The 22,147-nt window shown below is 45.2% G+C and overlaps 1 protein-coding gene across 1 annotated transcript in view; it reads right to left on the bottom strand.

Moving 5' to 3' along the window:
* The window catches only part of LOC106589753 (zinc finger matrin-type protein 4), a 145,563-nt gene that overhangs the window by 34,725 nt on the left and 88,691 nt on the right, over window positions 1-22,147 (bottom strand). The window contains exon 5 of the mRNA XM_045710423.1: window positions 6,591-6,860. Within this exon, the coding sequence (XP_045566379.1) occupies window positions 6,591-6,860 (270 nt within the window). The remainder of the gene's footprint in view (window positions 1-6,590; window positions 6,861-22,147) is intronic.

The following is a 22,147-nucleotide window of genomic DNA, read 5'->3' as shown; positions in this document are numbered from 1 at the left end:
CTTCCGTGGCCTCCAACTGCTCTTAAATGCAAGTAAAACTAAATGCATGCCCTTCAACCGATTACAAAATAGCTTTCAACACTCTACTCAGCAAATTGGATGCAGTCTATCACAGTGCCATCCGTTTCGTCACCAAAGCCCCATATACTACCCACCAGTGCGACCTGTATGCTCTCGTTGGCTGGCCCTCGCTTCATATTCGTCGCCAAACCCACTGGCTCCAGGTCATCTATACGTCTTTGCGAGGTAAAGCCCCACCTTATCTCAGCTCACTGGTCACCATAGCAGCACCCACCCGTAGCACGCGCTCCAGCAGGTATATTTCACTGGTCACTCCCAAAGCCAATTCCTCCTTTGGCCACCTTTCCTTCCAGTTCTCTGCTGCCAATGACTGGAACAAATTGCAAAAATCACTGAAGCTGGAGACTCATATCTCCCTCACTAACTTTAAGCATCAGCTATCAGAGCAACTTACAGATCATTGCACCTGTACATAGCCCATCTGTAAATAGCCCATCCAACTACGTCATCCCCATATTGTTATTTATTTTTTTATGTATTTTTTTGTTGCTCCTTTGCACCCCATTATCTCTACTTGCACATTCATCTTCCGCACATCTATCACTCCAGTGTTTATTTGCTAAATTGTAATTATTTATTGCCTTACCTCCCTAATCTTACTTCATTTGCACACACGGTATATAGACTTTCTATTGTGTTATTGACTGTACGTTTGTTTATTCCATGTGTAACTCTGTGTTGTTGTTTGTGTCACACTGCTTTGCTTTATCTTGGCCAGGTTGCAGTTGTAAATGAGAACTTGTTCTCAACTAGCTTACCTGGTTAAATAAAGGTAAAATAAAATAAAAAATAAATGACTATGCATAAATAATAAACAGCAGGTAGCAGCAGTGTAAAAACAAAAGTGAGGGTCAATGTAAATAGTCCGGGTGGCCATTTGATTAATTGTTCAACAGTCTTATGGCTTGAGGGTAGAAGCTGTTAAGGAGCCTCTTGGACCTAGACTTGCCGCTCCGGTATCGCTTGCCGTGCGGTAGCAAAGAGAACATTCCATGACTTGGGTGACAGGTATCTTTGACAATTTTTTGGGCCTTCCTCTGACACCTCCATGTATATAGGTCCTGGATGGCAGGAAACTTGGCCCCAGTGATGTACTGGGCTGTACGCACTGCCCTCTGTAGCGCTTATGGTCGGATGCCGAGCAGTTGCCATACCAGGCGGTGATACAACCACTCAGGATGCTCTCAATGGTGCAGCTGTAGAACCTTTTGACGATGTGGGGCCCCATGACAAATATTTTCAATCTCCGGAGGGGGAAAAGGCTTTGTCGTGCCCTCTTCACGACTTTCTTGGTGTGTTTAGACCATGATAGTTTGTTGGGGGTGTGGACACCAAGGACTTGAAACCCAGCCCATCTTTTCCTCTAGTCTACGATCATGTCCTTTGTCTTTCTCAAGTTGAGGGAGGAGGATGTTGTCCTGGCAGTACCCCATCCCTATAGGCTGTCTCTTCGTTGTTGGTGATCTGGCCTACCACCGCTGTGTCGTCAGCAAACTTAATGATGGCAAAATGTTCATGCTGAAACCCTCATATTAAACACCAAATGTTTTCACCAAGTTGATGGGTACAAAACATTAAGAACACCTTACTAATATTGAGTTGCACCCCCCTTTTCTCCCTCAGAACAGCCTCATCCGTCGGGGCATGGAATCTACAAGGTGTCGAAAGCATTCCACAGGGATGCTGGCCCATGTTGACTCCAATGCTTCCCACAGTTGTGTCAAGTTGGCTGGATGTCCTTTGGGTGGTGGACCATTCTTGATACAAACGGGAAACTGTTGAATGTAAAAAACCCAGCAGTGTTGCAGTTCTTGACACAAACCGGTGCACCTGGCACCTACAGTACTACAATACCCCGTTCAAAGGCACTTAAATGTTTTGTCTTGCCCATTCACCCTCTGAATGGCACACATACACAATCCATGTCTTAATTTTCTCAAGGCTTAAAAATCCTTATCAAACCAGTCTCCTCCCCTTCATCTACACTGATTGAAGTGTAGATGAACAAGTGACATCAATAAGGGATCATAGCTTTCACCTGGATTCACCTGGTCAGTCTATGTCATGGAAAGAGCAGGTGTTCTTAATGTTTTCTTCACTCAGTTTATATTTAGGATGTTTTACATACATAATTTTTTTATCCCAAAATCATCTAATTTAATGATTTTATATATACGCGATAAGTGATAAGGCCACACAGAGGGCCAGAGATAATTACAGACACCTGTGAAAATCTGAAGTGTCTAAAAGGGCCACATAAAATCCTTGAAAGATACCAAAATTCTGGTAAACTCAGCAAAAAAAGCAACTGCGATCAGAATTTCTAAGCAAACAGCTGGAGGCAGGTCTTTCTCCTATAGAGCTAAATTTTTATGGAATGGTCTGCCTACCTATGTGAGAGACGCAGACTCAGGCTCAACCTTTAAGTCTTTATTGAAAACTCATCTCTTCAGTAGGTCCTATGATTGAGTGTAGTCTGGCCAAGGAGTGTGAAGGTTAACGGAAAGGCACTGGAGCAACGAACCGCCCTTGCTCTCTCTGCCTGGCCGGTTCCCCTCTCTCCACTGGGATTCACTGCCTCTAACCCTATTTCAGGGGCTGAGTCACTGGCTTACTGGTGCTCTTCCATGCCGTCCCTAGGAGGGGTGCATCACTTGAGTGGGTTGAGTCATTGACGTGATCTTCCTGTCCGGGTGGGCGCCACCCCAAGGGTTGTACCGTGGCGGAGATCTTTGTGGGCTATACTAGGACTTGTCTCAGGATGGTAAGTTGGTGGTTGAAGCTATCCCTCTAGTGGTGTGGGGGCAGTGCTTTGGCAAAGTGGGTGGGGTTATATCCTGCCTGTTTGGCCCTGTCCGGGGGTATCGTCGGATGAGGCCACAGTGTCTCGAGACCCCTCCTGTCTCAGCCTCCAGTATTTATGCTGCAGTAGTTTATGTGTCGGGGGGCTTGGGTCAGTCTGTTATATCTGGAGTATTTCTCCTGTCTTATCCGGTGTCCTGTGTGAATTTAAGTATGCTCTCTCTAATTCTCTCTCTCTTTTTCTTTCTCTCGTTCTTTCTTTCGTTATCTCTCTAGGAGGACCTGAGCCCTAGGACCATGCCTCAGGGCTACCTGGCCTGATGACTCCTTGTTTCCCCAGTCCACCTGGCCATGCTGCTGCTCCAGTTTCAACTGTTCTGCCTGCGGCTATGGAACCCTGACCTCTTCACCGGACGTGCTAGAGATACTCTGAATCATCGGCTATGATAAGCCAACTGACATTTACTCCTGAGGTGCGGACCTGTTGTGCCCTCGACAACCACTGTGATTATTATTATTTGACCCTGCTGGTCATCTATGAACATTTGAACATCTTGGCCACGTTCTGTTATAATCTCCACCCGGCACAGCCAGAAGAGGACTGGCCACCCTTCATAGCCTGGTTCCCCTCTAGGTTTCTTCCTAGGTTCTGGCCTTTCTAGGGAGATTTTCCTAGCCACTGTGCTTCTACACCTGCATTGCTTGCTGTTTGGGCTGGGTTTGGGCTGGGCTTCTGTACAGCACTTTGTGACATCAGCTGATGTAAGAAGGGCTTAATAAATACATTTGACTGATTGATTGAGCTGTCCATCCTGTCTCCCTGTAGCGCTGTCTTAGGCGTCTCACAGTAAGGAAATTGCAATTTATTGCCCTGGCCACATCTGCAGTCCGCATGCCTCCTTGCAGCATGCCTAAGGCACGTTCATGTAGATGAGCAGGGACCCTGGGCATCTTTCTATTGGTGTTTTTCAGAGTCAGTAGAAAGGCCTCTTTAGTGTCCTACGTTTTCATAACTGTGACCTTAATTGGCTACCTGTTCCACAGGTGCATGTTCATTAATTGTTTATGGTTCATTGAACAAGCATGGGAAACAGTGTTTAAACCCTTTACAATGAAGATCTGTGAAGTTATTTGGATTTTTACAAATTATCTTTGAAAGACAGGGTCCTGAAAAAGGGACCTTTCTTTTTTTGCTGAGTTTAGTTTACTGGTAAACTTAGAACGTTTCCAGTTATATACCCACCCGTTGCAACCCTAATCAGGCCCTTGCTGTGGCTGTTAGCCAAATATTACTCCGTTAACTAGAGGGTCTCTGGTTCAAGTCCCACTCTTGCTGATCCAGCCTCAGTCACTACATCACTATGACATAACACAGTGTTAGATAATACACTGTGTAAACATATAGTTGCAGTCACTCACTCATATCTGATTATTATTATCATATTAGTCTTGATTGAGTGGCATCAGGGGCACACAAAGCACTCAACCGGAACAGCTATCCCCTAATTTTTTGTGTGTGTGTGTGATAGGAAAATAACACTCAAGCCGTTCACCATGGAAACAGCTCATAACAAGCCATTCTGCCAACATAATTAATGTCAAGTTATGTACAGATGTAGGATCCAAATTTGATCACTCTTTGTTGCTGTGAATTTGAGTGAGTGAGTGAGTGAGTGAGTGAGTGAGTGAGTGAGTGAGTGAGTGAGTGAGTGAGTGAGTGAGTGAGTGAGTGAGGTCCCATGTGGCTGGTAGAGCCAGTTGGTAGAGCATAGTGATTGCAACGACAGGGTTGTGTGTTTGATTCCCACGAAGGACCAATACTAATCACTACAGAAAGTCACTCTGGATTAGAGCGTCTGCAAAATAAGAAAAATATCAAATTATATAAAATGCCAAATGAACAGCACTTGTTTGGTCTTTTAAGTGTTGCAGTTCATTTTGAGTGTGATGCAAAAGTCCAATCTTATTCATAAACCTTTTAAAAAACAACAAATACTGTAAGTGGTTCATAAAACACCTGGACAACACCTGGACACAAAACGCCTGGATAAAAGGAACACTTATGTGAGAATGCTATTCATTGACTACAGCTCAGCGTTCAACACCATAGTGCCCTCAAAGCTCATCACTAAGCTAAGGATCCTGGGACTAAACACCTCCCTCTGCAACTGGATCCTGGACTTCCTGACGGGCCGCCCCCAGGTGGAAAGGGTAGGTAGCAACACATCTGCCACGCTGATCTTCAACACTGGAGCTCCCCAGGGGTGCGTGCTCAGTCCCCACCTGTACTCCCTGTTCACCCACGGCTGCATGGCCAGGCACAACTCCAACACCATCATTAAGTTTGCAGATGACACAACAGTGGTAGGCCTGATCACCGACAATGACAAGACAGCCTATAGGGAGGAGGTCAGAGACCTGGCCGGGTGGTGCCAGAATAACAACCTCTCCCTCAACGTAACCAAGACTAAGGAGATGATTGTGGACTACAGGAAAAGGAGGACCGAGTACGCCCCCATTCTCATAGACGGGGCTGTAGTGGAGCAGGTTGAGAGCTTCAAGTTCCTTGGTGTCCATATCAACAACAAACTAGAATGGTCCAAACACACCAAGACAGTCGTGAAGAGGGCACGACAAAGCCTATTCCCCCCTCAGGAAACTAAAAAGATTTGGCATGGGTCCTGAGATCCTCAAAAGGTTCTAAAACTGCAACATTGAGAGCATCCTGACTGGTTGCATCACTGCCTGCTCGGCCTCCGACCGCAAGGCACTACAGAGGGTAATGCGTACGGCCCAGCACATCACTGGGGCAAAGCTGCCTGTCATCCAGGACCTCTACACCAGGCGGTGTCAGAGGAAGGCCCTAACAATTGTCAAAGACCCCAGCCACCCCAGTCATAGATTGTTCTCTCTACTACCGCATGGCAAGCGGTACCAGAGTGCCAAGTCTAGGACAAAAAGGCTTCTAAACAGTTTTTACCCCGAAGCCATAAGACTCCTGAACAGGTAATCAAATGGCTACCCAGACTATTTGCATTGTGTGCCTCCCCAACCCCTCTTTTACACTGCTGCTACTCTCTGTTTATCATATATGCCTAATCACTTTAACTATACATTCATGTACATACTACCTCAATTGGGCCGACCAACCAGTGCTCCCGCACATTGGCTAACCGGGCTATTTGCATTGTGTCCCGCCACCCACCACCTGCCAACCCCTCTTTTACGCTACTCTCTGTTCATCATATATGCATAGTCACTTTAACCATATCTACATGTACATACTACCTCAATCAGCCTGACTAACCGGTGTCTGTATGTAGCCTCGATACTTTTATTGCCTCGCTACTGTATATAGCTTGTCCTTTTACTGTTGTTTTATTTATTTACTTACCTATTGTTCACCTAATACCTTTTTTGCACTATTGTTTAGAGCCTGTAAGTAAGCATTTCACTGTAAGGTCTACACCTGTTGTATTTGGCGCACGTGACAAATACACTTTGATTTGTTATAAAGTAATATAATCCTATATTATACAAATGGATCGTAAAGTACTTCTACAGTCCAAATGTCCTGCCAGTTGCTCCAGTAATATCATGATGTGTTCCTGTAATGTTTATTCCCCTTGTAGTGCTGGTAAGCCTAACTTTAACCCTTAATAACACCTTAACACCTGTCCCCTGACCTATAGCCCTTGTCTCCTCACCTGTAGTTTCGGTAGCGTCCAGACTGCCAGCTAGCTGCTCCAGTAGTTGTGCTCTGGCTGCGTTCCTGCGATGTTTTTTCCCCTCATAGTGTTGCTGGGCCATCAGAGGGTTGTTGAACCATGCTCCACACAGACAGCAGTACTTCCCTGTCTCACCACTACCACCACCACTACCCACCACTGCCACCGGGGGTGCTAGAGAGGAGGGCCTTGGTAGGGCAGGAGGGGCAGGGGTGGAGTCGCTGGGCTGGGGGGTGGAGGGGGATGAGTCTGGGGCAGAGAGGGAAACGGGGCAGGAAGAAAGGGGGAGGGAGGAAGTTATGAGAAAAAAAGGTAGGTGATGGTTAAGGGTGAGATTAAAGGGGAATAAAGGAGAGGAGATAACAATAGTAACAGAAGGATGGAGGAAAGGAGTGAGGAAAGGAGTGAGGATAGGATGGAGGAAATTATGGAGGAAAGGAGTGAGGAAAGGATGGAGGAAAGGATGTAGGAAAGGAGTGAGGAAAGGATGGAGGAAAGGAGTGAGGAAAGGATGGAGGAAAGGATGGAGGAAAGAGGGAGAGAAAGAACCCATTAAAATCATCTCAGATAAACACACAGAGGTGATAATAGACCATAAACATAAACCAATAATAATTGTTGTAATGTGTAGGGCCTGTACAATACCACTATCAAGATAGTTTTTCCTTGGCAAAAAATGAAAACATGAAGCAGACCTAATTCTTTGGTCCTTTAAAAACCTGCTGTATGTAAAATATTGTGCGCTATTATACATTTTAGTCATTTAGCAGTTAGTGTGTGCTATAACTCTGGATGACAACATGATGTTTGTTTCCAACAGTTCAACCCGCCTCGTGTTTTGTTTCCTTGCCACAACACTAACAAGTATAGCAATACTGGTATTTCCCCGGACCTCGTTTCACACGCACACACGCACACATGCACACACACGCACACACACGCACACACGCATGCACACACACACGCACACGCATCCGCACCCACACACACACACACACACCACAGTCAATAAAGTGCATGGCCAGACCACCTCACAGGGGACTGCTGCGAGCACAGAGCAAAAGATTGCTCCAGGCGTGATCTATGGAGCACAGATGAGGGTAAGAGAAAGGTCTGCACTCCTGAGAGCCATCCTACTCTGTGGAGGCATTGTGGAGGCATTGTGCGTGTGTGTTTCGCTAAATGTACAGTATATGTGTAAATCTCGTGTCTGTCTATGAAATACTTAACAAGAAGAAAACTGCCAATGCACTAACAAACTTCAAAAACTGCACCTTCTGTATGCTACTATTACAATTCTCAACCGCATTACATTGACCCCGTATTGACCCTGTATTGACCCCGATGAGTATGGCTGTAATAGACCATAAACATTAATCAATAATAATTGTTGTAATGAGTCCATCGGAAATTACATCTACAGTAATACACTAACGTGGTCTCAAGAGTCTCAGACACACACACACACACACACACACACACACACACACACACACACACACACACACACACACACACACACACACACACACAAACAAACACACAAAAACCCAGATAAGGGTAAGAGAAAGGTCAACTGCACTCCAGGGATCTGTCTTACTCTCACTCTATGGAGAAAATCTGTGTGTGTGTCATATTTATGTTGACGCGTGTGTCCATTCAGCAGACTTTTTTCTCATCCTCCCATCTTCAGAAAAATAAGTGGTAGTCTTCCAGGTGACCCTGTTAATACAATGGCAGCCTGGTTACCATGGAGACAGGCCATTCATAGCCCTGGCGCAGACAGGACCAACAGAATAAGACCCGGGGTCACACACTGAGGTGTGCATGTGTATTTGTTAGTGTGTGTGTGTGTGTGTGTGTGTGTGTGTGTGTGTGTGTGTGTGTGTGTGTGTGTGTGTGTGTGTGTGTGTGTGTGTAAGCAAACATGCTCTCACAGTCTCACTGCAGAATCCGATATTAGTCCATGAAATGGAAAAAATGACTTGTTTCAAGAAAGTATAAAAATTTAAATACTGAAAAGTGGTGCGTGCATATATATTCACCCCCTTTGCTATGAAGCCCCTAAATAAGATCTGGTGCAACCAATTACCTTCAGAAGTCACACAATTAGTTAAATAAAGTCCACCTGTGTGCAATCTAAGTGTCACATGATCTATCACATGATCTCAGTATATATACACCTGTTCTGAAAGGCTCCAGAGTCTGCAACACCACTAAGCAAGGGGCACCACCAAGCAAGGGGCACCACCAAGCAAGCGGCAAGGAGCTCTCCAAACAGGTCAGGGACAAAGTTGTGGAGAAGTACAGATCAGGGTTGGGTTATAAAAAATATCTTTGAACATCCCACGGAGCACCATTAAATCCATGATTAAAAAATAGAAGTGATATGGCACCACAACAAACCTGCCAAGAGAGGGCCGCCCACCAAAACTCATGGACCTTGCAAGGAGGGCATTAATCAGAGAGGCAACAAAGAGACCAAAGATAACCCTGAAGGAGTTGCAAAGCTCCACAGCGGAGATTGGAGTATCTGTCCATAGGATCACTTTAAGCTGTACACTCCACAGAGCTGGGCTTTACGAAAGTGGCCATAAAAAAATCCATTGCTTAAAGAAAGAAATAAGCAAACACGTTTGGTGTTCGCCAAAAGGCATGTGGGAGACTCCCCCAAACATATGGAAGAAGGTACATTGGTCAGATGAGACAAAAAAAAATGCTTTTTGGACATCAAGGAAAACACTATGTCTGGCGCAGACCCAACACCTCTCATTTCCCCGAGAACACCATCCTCACAGCGAAGCATGGTGGTGGCAGCATCAGGCTGTGGGGATGTTTTTCATCAAAAGGGACTGGGAAACTGGTCAGAATTTAAGGAATTATAGATGTTACTAAATACAGGGAAATTCTTGAGGGAAACCTGTTTCAGTCTCCCAGGGATTTGAGACTGTGACGGAGGTTCACCTTCCAGCAGGACAATGACCCTAAGCATACTGCTAAAGCAACACTCGAGTGGTTTAAGGGGAAACATTTAAATGTCTTGGAATGGCCTAGTCAAAGCCCAGACCTCAATCCAATTGAGAATCTGTGGTATGACTTAAAGCTTGCAGTACACCAGCAGAACACATCCAACTTGAAGGAGCTGGAGCAGTTTTGTAAGAATGGGCAAAAATCCCAGTGGCTAGATGTGCCAAGCTTATAGAGGCATACCCAAAGAGACATGCAGCTGTAATTGCTGCAAAAGGTGGCTCTACAAAGTATTGACTTCAGGTGGGTGAATAGTTATGCACGCTGAAGTTTTCATTTTTTTTCTTGTTTATGTCACAATAAAAAATATTTTGCATCTTCAAAGTCACATGCGCCGAATACAACAGGTGTAGACCTAACAGTGAAATGCTTACTTACGAGCCCCTAACCGACAGTGCAGTTTCATAAAGTACGGATAAGAATAAGAAATAAAAGTAACAAGTAATTAAAGAGCAGCAGTAAAGAAATATGCATAGATGACAACAGAGAGTAGCAGTGGTGTGGAGAGGAGGGGGGGGGGGCAATGCGAATAGTCTGGGTAGCCATTTGACTAGATGTTCAGGAGTCTTATGGCTTGGGGGTAGAAGCTGTTTAGAAGCCTCTTGGACCTAGACTTGGCGCTCCGGTAACGCTTGCCATGTGGAAGCAGAGAGAACAGTCTATGACTAGGTTGGCTGGAGTCTTTGACCATTTTTAGGGCCTTCCTCTGACACCGCCTGGTATAGAGGTACTGGATGGCAGGAAGCTTGGCCCCAGTGACATACTGGGCCGTTTGCACTACCCTCTGTAGTGCCTTGCAGTCGGAGGTCGAGCAGTTGCCATACCAGGCAGTGATGCAAAAAGTCAGGCTGCTCTCGATGGTACAGCTGTAGAACCTTTTGAGGATCTGAGGACCCATGCCAGTCTCCTGAGGGGGAATAGGTTTTGTCATGCCCGCTTCACGACTGTCATGGTGCTTGGACCATGTTAGTTTGTTGGAACTTGAAGCTCTCAACCTGCTCCACTGCAGTCCCGTCGATGAGAATGGGGGTGTGCTTGGTCCTCTTTTTCCTGTAGTCCACAATCATCTCCTTTGACTTGATCACGTTGAGAGAGAGGTTGTTGTCCTGGCACCACACGGCCAGGTCTTTGACCTCCTCCCTACAGGCTGTCTCGTTGTTGTCGGTGATCAGGCCTACCACTGTTGTGTCATCGGAGTGCCTGGCCATGTAGTCATGAGTGAACAGGGAGTACAGGAGGGGGCTGACCTCGCACCCCTGAGGGGCCCCTGTGTTGAGGATCAGCGTGTGTTGTTACCTACCATTACCACCTGGGGGCGGCACGTCAGGAAGTCCAGGATCCAGTTTCAGAGGGAGGTGTTTAGTCCAGGGTCCTTAGCTTATTGATGAGCTTTGAGGGCACTATGGTGTTGAACGCTGAGCTGTAGTCAATGAATAGCATTCTCACATAGGTGTCCCTTTTGTCCTAGGTGGGAAAGGGCAGTGTAGAGTCCAATAGAGACTGCATCATCTGTGGATCTGTTGGGGCGGTATACAAGTTGGAGTGGGTCTAGTGTTTCTGGGATGATGGTGTTGATGTGAGCCATGACCAGCTTTTCAAAGAACTTCATGGCTACAGACGTGAGTACTACGGATCGGTAGTCATTTAAGCAGGTTACCTTAGTGTTCTTGGGCACAGGCACTATGGTGGTCTGCTTAAAACATGTTGGTATTACAGACTCGGACAGGGAGAGGTTGAAAATGTCAGTGAAGACACTTGCCAGTTGGTCAGCGCATGCTCACAGTACACGTCCTGGTAATCCATCTGGTCCTGCGGCTTTGTGAATGTTGACCTGTCTAAAGGTCTAATTCACATCGGCTGCGGAGAGCGTGATTACACAGTCTTCCGGTACAGCTGGTGCTCTCAAGTGTTATTTGCCTTGAAGCGAGCATAGAAGTACTTTAGCTCGTCCGGTAGGCTCGTGTCACTGGGCAGCTCTCGGCTGTGCTTCCCTTTGTAGTCTGTAATGGTTTGCCGGCCCTGCCACATCCGACGAGCGTCAGAGCCGGTGTAGTACGACTCAATCTTAGTCCTGTGTTGACGCTTTGCCTGTTTGATGGTTCGTCGGAGGGCATAGTGGGATTTCTTATAAGCTTCCGGGTTAGAGTCCCACTCCTTGAAAGTGGCAGCTCTAGCCTTTAGCTTGGTGCGGATGCTGCCTGTAATCCATGGCTTCTGGTTGGGGTATGTACATACGGTCACTGTGGGGACGACGTCATCAATGCACTTATTGATGTATACAATGACAGATGTGGTGTACTCCTCAATGCCATTGGAGGAATCCTGGAACATATTCCAGTCTGTGCTAGCAAAAAAGTCCTGTAGCTTAGTATTCGCGTCATCTGACCACTTTTTTATTGATCTAGCCACTGGTGCTTCCTGCTTTAATTTTTGCTTGTAAGCAGGAATCAGGAGGATGGAATTATGGTCAGATTTGCCAAATGTAGGGCGAGGGAGAGCTTTGTATGCATCTTTGTATGTGGAGTATAGGTGGTCCAGAGTTCTTTTCCCTCTGGTTGCACATTTAACATGCTGATTGAAATTTGGTAAAACTGATTTAAGTTTCCCTGCATTAAAGTCCCAGCTACTAGGAGCGCTGCCTCGGGTTGAGCGTTTTCTTGTTTTTTTTATGGCAGAATACAGCTCATTCAATGCTATCTTAGTGCCAGCCTCTGACTGTGGTGGTATGTAAACAGCTACAAAGAATATAGAAGAAAACTCTCTCGGTAGGTAATGTGGTCTGCAGCTTATCATGAGAAACTCTACCTCAGGCGAGCAATAGCTCGAGACTTCCTTAGATATCGTGCACCAGCTGTTGTTTACAAAAATACATAGACCGCTGTCCCTTGTCTTACCTGACGTCGCTGTTCTATCCTGACAGTATATCGTATAACCAGCCAACTGTATGTCGTCGTTCAGCCACGACTCCGTGAAGAATAAGATGTTACAGTTTTTAATGACCCGTTGGTAAGCATGTTGTGTAAATCAAATGATACAACCCCCCCCCCAAAAAAATATATATTTTAATTCCAGGTTGTAAGGCAACAAAATAGGAAAAATGCCAAGGGGGGTGAATATTTTGCAAGCCACTGTGTTTGTTTACGAGTGAGGATGATTGCATGAGGGTGTGACGTGTGACGGCAGGCATTTGAAAGTGTGAGCTGTATGAGTGCATGTATGCATGTGAAGGTGTATGTGTGGGTGTAAGTACGGGAGTGCATGCATTGACTGTGTGTGTTTACACAGAACAGAGGGAGGGGTGTGTTAGGTCCATAGCCAAATACTGTAGTGTGAGAGAGCTCTGATGCCAGATGGCTTTGTCCAACTGTCTACTTCTACCCTCTGCACTGTGCTAGTGTCACTAAAGCTCTACTCAGAAAATACCATTGCATTTTTCACGTCATACTTTTATCATATCTTTCACATTTTCAGTTTCAAATTTCATATAGTATACCACATATGATGGCTCTGTAGGCTACAGTATATATTATGATCTATTCTTGTGTGGTCCATGTCTTGTTGAGCATATCATTCATCATTCGCTCTTAATCATTATTTGTCTCTGTCTCTATTCAATATTCAATTAATGCTTTATTGGCATGAATGGACTTTTACCGAAGCAATGTCTATGAACTATTACACAAATATGTTTGTGTGGGGTAGTGTGTGTGTGTGTGTGTGTGGGGGGGGGGGTGTATGTGTTGGTAATGCCGTGAGCTCGTTAGTTAATCACACATTGGCTAAATGGGGTCTGTTTCACATAGTTACAGTATCTAAGGCTGTCTCTCTGTACCTCTCACCACCTCCCACTCAACACACACACACTTTTGTATGAACATTTTACTTGCATGGACAAAATAATGAATGATGTTCAGGGATTTTGATTTGAATTCAGGTATTACATTTTTTTGTAAAATGTCACAACGTTTTGCTTAGAATGCACTCATACATACGTAACATGTTATTGTATCAGGTATTTTTTAATATTTTGTGTTGACCATTTGCATAAATTCATAAATTAACATAAAGGGGTGGAAATGGGCTACAACCACCAAACCCTTGCTCTGTCTACCCTACCTGCACTCACACACCTGTGCTGTCTAGACTGCCTCATTAATTACTGTTGTTGTCACGTTCTGTTGCATAATTCAATACGTGTGTCAATATCAGGATACCTTCAGTGTAAAAATCAACAGGCTTGGTTCTAGATCACACCTATCTAAACAGACTTTACATATCAGGATACAGTGTAAAAATCAACAGGCTTGGTTCTAGATCACACCTATCTAAACAGACTTTACATATCAGGATACAGTGTAAAAATCAACAGGCTTGGTTCTAGATCACACCTATCTAAACAGACTTTACATATCAGGATACAGTGTAAAAATCAACAGGCTTGGTTCTAGATCACACCTATCTAAACAGACTTTACATATCAGGATACAGTGTAAAAATCAACAGGCTTGGTTCTAGATCACACCTATCTAAACAGACTTTACATATCAGGATACAGTGTAAAAATCAACAGGCTTGGTTCTAGATCACACCTATCTAAACAGACTTTAAATTGTTTGCTAGATCAGACATAATATCACTATCTTCATTTTCTGAAGTTGTTTTCATTTCAGTGTATTTAATTTGTAAACCTTTCAACTGTTAAATTATTACTTTTTTTAATAAAAAAATGAACACTCATCAAAATAAAGTTAGCTTCATTATTTTTCTTGTGATGTAAGTGTCGAGATGTTGTGTTAAATCCCAGATGAAGCTTTAACGTTCTTATAGCCAATGTATTACATTTTAGGATGATGCCTGTCATGTTTTTCCCGTTAATGTTACGACCGTGGAAATGTTTGTAATGACCTGTCAAACAAACCCCAATTATGTCTGAAATGGGCTGAATGGAATAATTTCTTAATTCAATTCTTTACTTTTAGATTTGTGTGTGTATTGTTGGATATTATCGCACTGTTGGAAACACAAGCATTTTGCTACACCAGCAATAACATCTGCTAAATGTGTGTATATGCGACCAATAACATTTGATTTGATACACGCAGTCACACACACGCAAGCACACACACACACAAACACAGACACACAACACACACACACACACACACACACACAGACACACGACACACAGACACACACAGACACACACACACTCATCCTCACTAACAGCTATGGTAATTAATAGGGTGTAAAAACATTAGGATTTGACTTGCAGCCAGACGGAAACCAGTGTCTAGGGAGTGGCAGATATTTACAATAGTCAAAACAATCTAGAAAGGGAAGCGATCATTGCATATAGTAATGGATGTTAATGAAAGTTTGGGTTGACTTTGAAATAACTTTGTTCTACTTCTTGGAAAGTGTCAGTTCGATTACCTCACACGCACACGCTCACATGCACACACACACACACACACACACACACACACACACACACACACACACACACACACACACACACACACACATATAAAGTGTCAGTTTGGTGAAGGTGCTTTCAGGGAAGTTGCCATGGTTTAGTGACAGACAGACCTGGGAGGAAGGACAGAATGAGAAAGAGAGAGAGAAAGAAAGGAAGACAAGTGGAGAAGGATGGAAGGATAGATCAGGAGAGATTAGAATCAAAAGTAACCTTCAGCACACACACACGTCTCTCTCTCTCACTCGCTCTCCTTACCTCTCTCTCTCACTCACACACAAAACACCTCTCGCTCACACACATCTCTCTCTCTCCATCTCAATTCAATTCATAGATGCTTTATTGGCATGGGAAACATATTGCCAAAGCAATCTCCCTCTCTTTGGTCGGAGTGCATGCTGGGAGTGAGTCGGGAAGCAGTAGCGATTGTGAGAGCGACTGAATTTTTTTTACACTCTATAGGGTTTCGGTGTGTGTGTGTGTGTGTGTGTGTGTGTGTGTGTGTGTGTGTGTGTGTGTGTGTGTGTGTGTGTGTGTGTGTGTGTGTGTGTGTGTATATATACACTGCTCAAAAAAATAAAGGGAACACTTAAACAACACAATGTAACTCCAAGTCAATCACACTTCTGTGAAATCAAACTGCCCACTTAGGAAGCAACACTGATTGGCAATAAATTTCACATGCTGTTGTGCAAATGGAATAGACAACAGGTGGAAATTATAGGCAATTAGCAAGACACCCCCAATAAAGGAGTTGTTCTGCAGGTGGGGACCACAGACCACTTCTCAGTTCCTATGCTTCCTGGCTGATGTTTTGGTCACTTTTGAATGCTGGCGGTGCTTTCACTCTAGTGGTAGCATGAGACGGAGTCTACAACCCACACAAGTGGCTCAGGTAGTGCAGCTCATCCAGGATGGCACATCAATGCGAGCTGTGGCAAGAAGGTTTGCTGTGTCTGCCAGCGTAGTGTCCAGAGCATGGAGGCACTACCAGGAGACAGGCCAGTACATCAGGAGATGTGGAGGAGGCCGTAGGAGGGCAACAACCCAGCAGCAGGACCGCTACCTCTGCCTTTGTGCAAGGAGAAGCAGGAGAAGCACTGCCAGAGCCCTGCAAAATGACCTCCAGCAGGCCACAAATGTGCATGTGTCTGCTCAAACGGTCAGAAACAGACTCCATGAGGGTGGTATGAGGGCCCAACGTCCACAGGTGGGGGTTGTGCTTACAGCCCAACACCGTGCAGGACGTTTGGCATTTGCCAGAAAACACCAAGATTGGCAAATTCGCCACTGGCGCCCTGTGCTCTTCACAGATGAAAGCAGGTTCACACTGAGCACGTGACAGACGTGACAGAGTCTGGAGACGCCGTGGAGAACGTTCTGCTGCCTGCAACATCCTCCAGCATGACCGGTTTGGCAGTGGGTCAGTCATGGTGTGGGGTGGCATTTCTTTGGGGGGCCGCACAGCCCTCCATGTGCTCGCCAGAGGTAGCCTGACTGCCATTAGGTACCGAGATGAGATCCTCAGACCCCTTGTGAGACCATATGCTGGTGCGGTTGGCCCTGGGTTCCTCCTAATGCAAGACAATGCTAGACCTCATGTGGCTGGAGTGTGTCAGCAGTTCCTGCAAGAGGAAGGCATTGATGCTATGGACTGGCCTGCCCGTTCCCCAGACCTGAATCCAATTGAGCACATCTGGGACATCATGTCTCGCTCCATCCACCAACGCCACGTTGCACCACAGACTGTCCAGGAGTTGGCGGATGCTCTAGTGCAGGTCTGGGAGGAGATCCCTCAGGAGACCATCCGCCACCTCATCAGGAGCATGCCCAGGCGTTGTAGGGAGGTCATACAGGCACGTGGAGGCCACACACACTACTGAGCCTCATTTTGACTTGTTTTAAGGACATTACATCAAAGTTGGATCAGCCTGTAGTGTGGTTTTCCACTTTAATTTTGAGTGTGACTCCAAATCCAGACCTCCATGGGTTGATAAATTGGATTTCCATTGATTATTTTTGTGTGATTTTGTTGTCAGCACATTCAACTATGTAAAGAAAAAAGTATTTAATAAGATTATTTCTTTCATTCAGATCTAGGATGTGTTGTTTAAGTGTTCCCTTTATTTTTTTGAGCAGTATATATATATATATATATATTAGTTGTTTTAAGGTTATTTTTGTCTCACTGTCACTAATCACGTATAGGGGTGGTGTGAGGGCGCAACCAGCGTGTGGAGCTAGTTGCAATGGCCACTCGAGGAGGGTTGGGGTTTGAATAACTTAGTCGGCGGCAATTAGTAAAGATTCCTGCTGTGGCAGGGTGTTCGGTGGAAGAATGTAGCTTGGCAGTGGGTGCTATCATTGGGTATGATAGCATAAAATCAGCCTCAGGGATGAATAGCGCTGTAGTGATATTCTTAGATCCATTGAAAAGGTGAATACGATAGTTGAGAGTGGTGTTGTATTGCGGGATACACAGACGTCGGTATTTCCTCTTATGAATCTGGTGCAGAAAGTTATACTTTCTAATGTGCCATCATTTGTTAGAGATGAAGTGTTAGAGTGAGAGTTATCTCATCATGGTCAACCTGTATCTACAATAAAATAGGTTATTTTTGGATGCTAATCTCCTTTGCTGAAACATGTCGTGTCTCATAGGAGACAAGTGCACATGATTTTAAAGAAGGATACTGACGAACTGAGCGTTCAGTTTTAAAATTTATGGATTTGATTGTGTTCTACGCTTCTACTGAATCAATGAAATGCTTTGGCTGCGGAAGAGAGGGGCATTTGATACGTTATTGTCCAGAGAACGAGCGCACAGAGCCTGGTAGCAGCTGTAGCACTGGTCCAGCTAATGCACCACAGCGAAAGGATGAACATGCTAAGGGTTCAGGGGAAGGGAGAAGGTGGGCAGATGTGGTTGGAAAAGTAGGAAAGGAGAGCGGTGTGGCTACGGGAGCAATTGTGGTGGATCAGAGTAAAGCGGGAGGGGAAACAGCCGGTGAGACTGGGACTGGGGTTGCTGAGTCGGTGCTGGAAAATGAAATTGGAGTTCAAGACGAGATTGAAACAATGGAAAATGAAGCAGCAGGAAGGTAGAGATTGATAAATCAGTTGAGGATTAACAGGTTGTAGAGATGGTGGAGTTTTCCTCTGGGGAGGAGCCAACATGGAGGCACGAGACAGTACACATGTGCGGGCTCATGTGCGAGAGAACACCATCGTTCTGGTCTGTAAATCAAGTGTAATAACCCCAGTGGGATTTTCTGATCATTAACCCTGTAAAACCCAAAAGCGCATACTGGCATTTTAACATAACTTTATTGAGTGATGCTCACTTCAGGAACTGTTTTATTTTTTTCTGAGAGAGGTGGAGGTCTCAAAAGGCCAGTTTTGTATCCCTTCAACAGTGGGATATATGGAAAATTCAGATTCAACAATTCTGTAATCAATACACGATGAACGTCACAAGACGCATCGCCAGATCAATGAACGCCCAGTCTGAAATAGTGAAACTCTTGACGTTGGTTGAGTCCACAGAAGATCAAGCCAGCAGCATATCACTCTGCATCCCACTGCTGGCTTACATCTGAAGCTAAGCAGGTTTGGTCCTGGATGGTTCCTGGATGGGAGACCAGATGCTGCCGGAAGTGGTGATTGAGTGCCAGTAGAAGGCACTCTTTCCTCATGTCTAAAAAAATATATATATATATCCCAGGGCAGCGATTGGGAATGTTTCCTTGTGTAGTGTTCTGTCTTTCTGATGGGATGTTAAGTGGGTGTACTGAAGATCCAATGGTACTTATTGTAAGAGTAGGGTTTTAACCCTGGTGTTCTGGCTAAATTCCCAATCTGGCCCTCATACCATCACAGTCACCTAATCATCCCCAGCTTACAATTTGCTCATTCATCCCTCCTCCTGTAACTATTCTCCATGTTGTTGCTGGAAGTGACAATGTGTTCTCAGTCAACTTACCTGGTAAAATATATATTTAATAAAATTGAGGCCATACTCAGGCCCTCAAGACAAAAAAAGCTGTGTTGGCAGACCTGCTGGGTATGAGGGGGCATTGGTGAGAAGTAAGTTTCAGGGAATCTCTGAAATGGATGCCTCATCTAAAAAAAAAATCGGTTTAGAGATAATTCATTGCCTCAAATCAGCTTCTGGACAAGAGCTCACTAGCCCTTGTGAAATTAGAAAGAGGGCAGTCGAGTTCTCTGCTGAGCTCTACAAGAGGATAAAGAGGATTAAACAGTGACACAGCAGTTCCTTGATGGGCTCCCACAGGTGGCTGCTGAAGCTCAGGTTGAACTAGAGCAACCATTGTCTTTGCAGGAGCTATATGCTGCATTAAAAGGCATGGAAAATGGAAGGGCACCAGGCATTGATGGGTTTCCCGTTGACTTTTTAAAGTATTTTTGGGCCATGTTGGGAGAGGTTTGGCTAACAGTAGTTAACAATAGTTTGACCGGAGGGTTACTACTGATAAGCTGCAGGAGGGCTGTCCTCACCCTACTGCCAAAAAGGGTGACCCTAGGGAGGTGAAGAACTGGAGGCCGGTGGCTTTATTGGCCACTGATAATAGGATTCTGTCCAAGGCTTTGTCCAACAGGCTGGGGGATGTGATGGGGCAGTCCTACTGTGTTCCTGGCAGGCAGATAAGAGATAACATTTCCCTGATTCTGGATTTTTTTGGACGTCTCTAGGGCTATTGGGTTGGATGCTGGTCTAATTTCAATTGATCAGGAAAAGGCATTTGACAGAGTTTGAACATCAATACTTCTGGCGCACTTTTGAGGCGTTTGGTTTCAGCTCTGGTTTTATTGCCATGATCAGGGTGATATATGATGACATTGAAAGTGTACTGAAAGTTAACAGTGGCTTGAGTGCTCCTTTTAAGGGAGAGGTTCTTTTCCAGGCACCACTCCACCAGGGCCCTCAACTCCTCCCTGTAGGCTGTCTCGTCGTTGTTGGTAATCAGGCCTACCACTGTTGTGTTGTCTGCAAACTTGATGATGGAGTTGGAGGTGTGTCTGGCCACGCAGACATAGGTAAACAGGAAGTGCAGGAGGGGTCTGAGCAGGCTCCCTTGTGGGGTCCTTGTGTTGAGGATTAGCGTAGTGGAGGTGTTGTTGCCTACCTTCACCACCTGGGGGCGGCCCATCAGGAAATCCAGGACCCCGAGCTTAATAATGAGCTTGGAGGGTAATATGGTGTTGAAGGCTGAGCTGTAGTCAACGAATAGCATTCTTACATAGGTATTCCTCTTGTCCTGATTGGATAGGGCAGTGTGTAGTGCGATGGCGATTGCATCATCAATGGATCTTTTGGCGCGGTATGCGAATTGCAGTGGGTCTAGGGTGTCAGGTAGGGTGGAGGTGATATGATCCTTAACTAGCCTCTCAAAGAACTTCATGATGACAGAAGTGAGTGCTACAGGGCAATAGTCATTTAGTTCAGTTACCTTAACTTTCTTGGGTACAGAAACAATGGTGGACATCTTGAAGCAAGTGGGGACAGTAGACTGGGATAGGGAGAGATTGAATATGTCCATAAACACTCCAGCCAGCTAGTCTGCGCATGCTCTGAGGACGCGGCTAAAGGTGGGCCGGCAGCTTTGTGAGGGTTAAGACGCCTAACTGTCTTACGTCGGCCATGGAGAACGAGTGCGTGTGTATGACTGTGCTTCTGACCTTGGTGGTTAGGGGGGATTATGTTGGCTTGTTAGGAGCAAAATGGAATCCAATAGAAGTATTGATCAGTTTGGGGTTGCGGGCTGGTTTCTAATAGGGGCTATGGATGGGCCGAATGAACTGAACACAAGCACACACCCGGACAAACACACATGCACACACGCGCACTCAAGTACACACAGACACGCACCCACTGTATAGAAAAGCTGTCTGATAGTGACTTTGAACCCTGAGCCGTACTCTATTGGAGAATACTGTGTAGGTAAAACCTATTAGCGATCGATGTCTATGTTGAATCAGTTAGTAAATGAAGCCCTAAATTTACATTATGGGTGATTCAATGCAAGGACTGCCCAATGTTTTCTCTCATCTCAGATTGTTCTCACATAGAAACTTCATTGGGAGGAAGTGGCCATTTTAGGCCCATTTTAGTAGCCAGGTCACACCAGGTCAACTTCAGTATTCAACGTCTGTCCAGGTCCTCAGGTCGTCGGATGTTGCTTTCAGTACCCCGTCCACTAGGAGCGCTTATTACCATCCAGCAGGCTCACGACTTGCTAGGCCGCTGTGGCTCCCAAGATTGCATGTTCAGTTGTACTGCTCGGCACTCAATTTAATCCCAATCCTTTACACTTACCTCAGCCATTCATAACCCTATCCCAAACCTATGCATAGTCACTTTACCTCTACCTACATGTACAAATTACCTCAACTAACCTGGTATCCCCTGTATATAGCCTCATTATTGTTATTTTATTGTGTTACTTTTTATATATTTTTTTAGTTTAGTTTATTTTTTACATACTTTCATAACTCTATTTCTTGAATTGCATTGTTGGTTAAGGGGTAGTAAGTAAGCATTTCAAGGTAAGGTTGTTTCCGGGGCATGAGACAAATACAATTTGATTTGATATACTACAGCAAACACATATTTGGCATTTTTATGGGTTCAAGCAGCGAAGCTGGGTAAAACCTATTGTGTTCCGGTTCTCTGTGGTTTCAGTGAAAAATGTTAATTCCTGTGAGATGTAAGGTCTAGGACGGTGTAACTTCGCATGATGGTAAAGGCCCATGGGCCACACCCTCTCATGCAATACCCAAACTGTTACAGACCTATATCCATCCTGCCCTGCCTTTCTAGTCTTCGAAAGCCAAGTGAACAAACAGATCACTGAACATTTCAAATCCCACCGTACCTTCTCCGCTATGCAATCTGGTTACCGAGCTTGTCAAGGGTGCACCTCAGCCACGCTCAAGGTCCTAAATGATATCATAACCGCCATCGATAAAAGACAGTACTGTGCAGCCGTCTTCATTGACCTGGCCAAGGCTT

Source organism: Salmo salar, chromosome ssa28 (genome assembly GCF_905237065.1).
Source record: "Salmo salar chromosome ssa28, Ssal_v3.1, whole genome shotgun sequence".
Lineage (NCBI taxonomy): Eukaryota > Metazoa > Chordata > Actinopteri > Salmoniformes > Salmonidae > Salmo > Salmo salar.
This window is presented reverse-complemented; position numbering and strand designations above follow the sequence as displayed.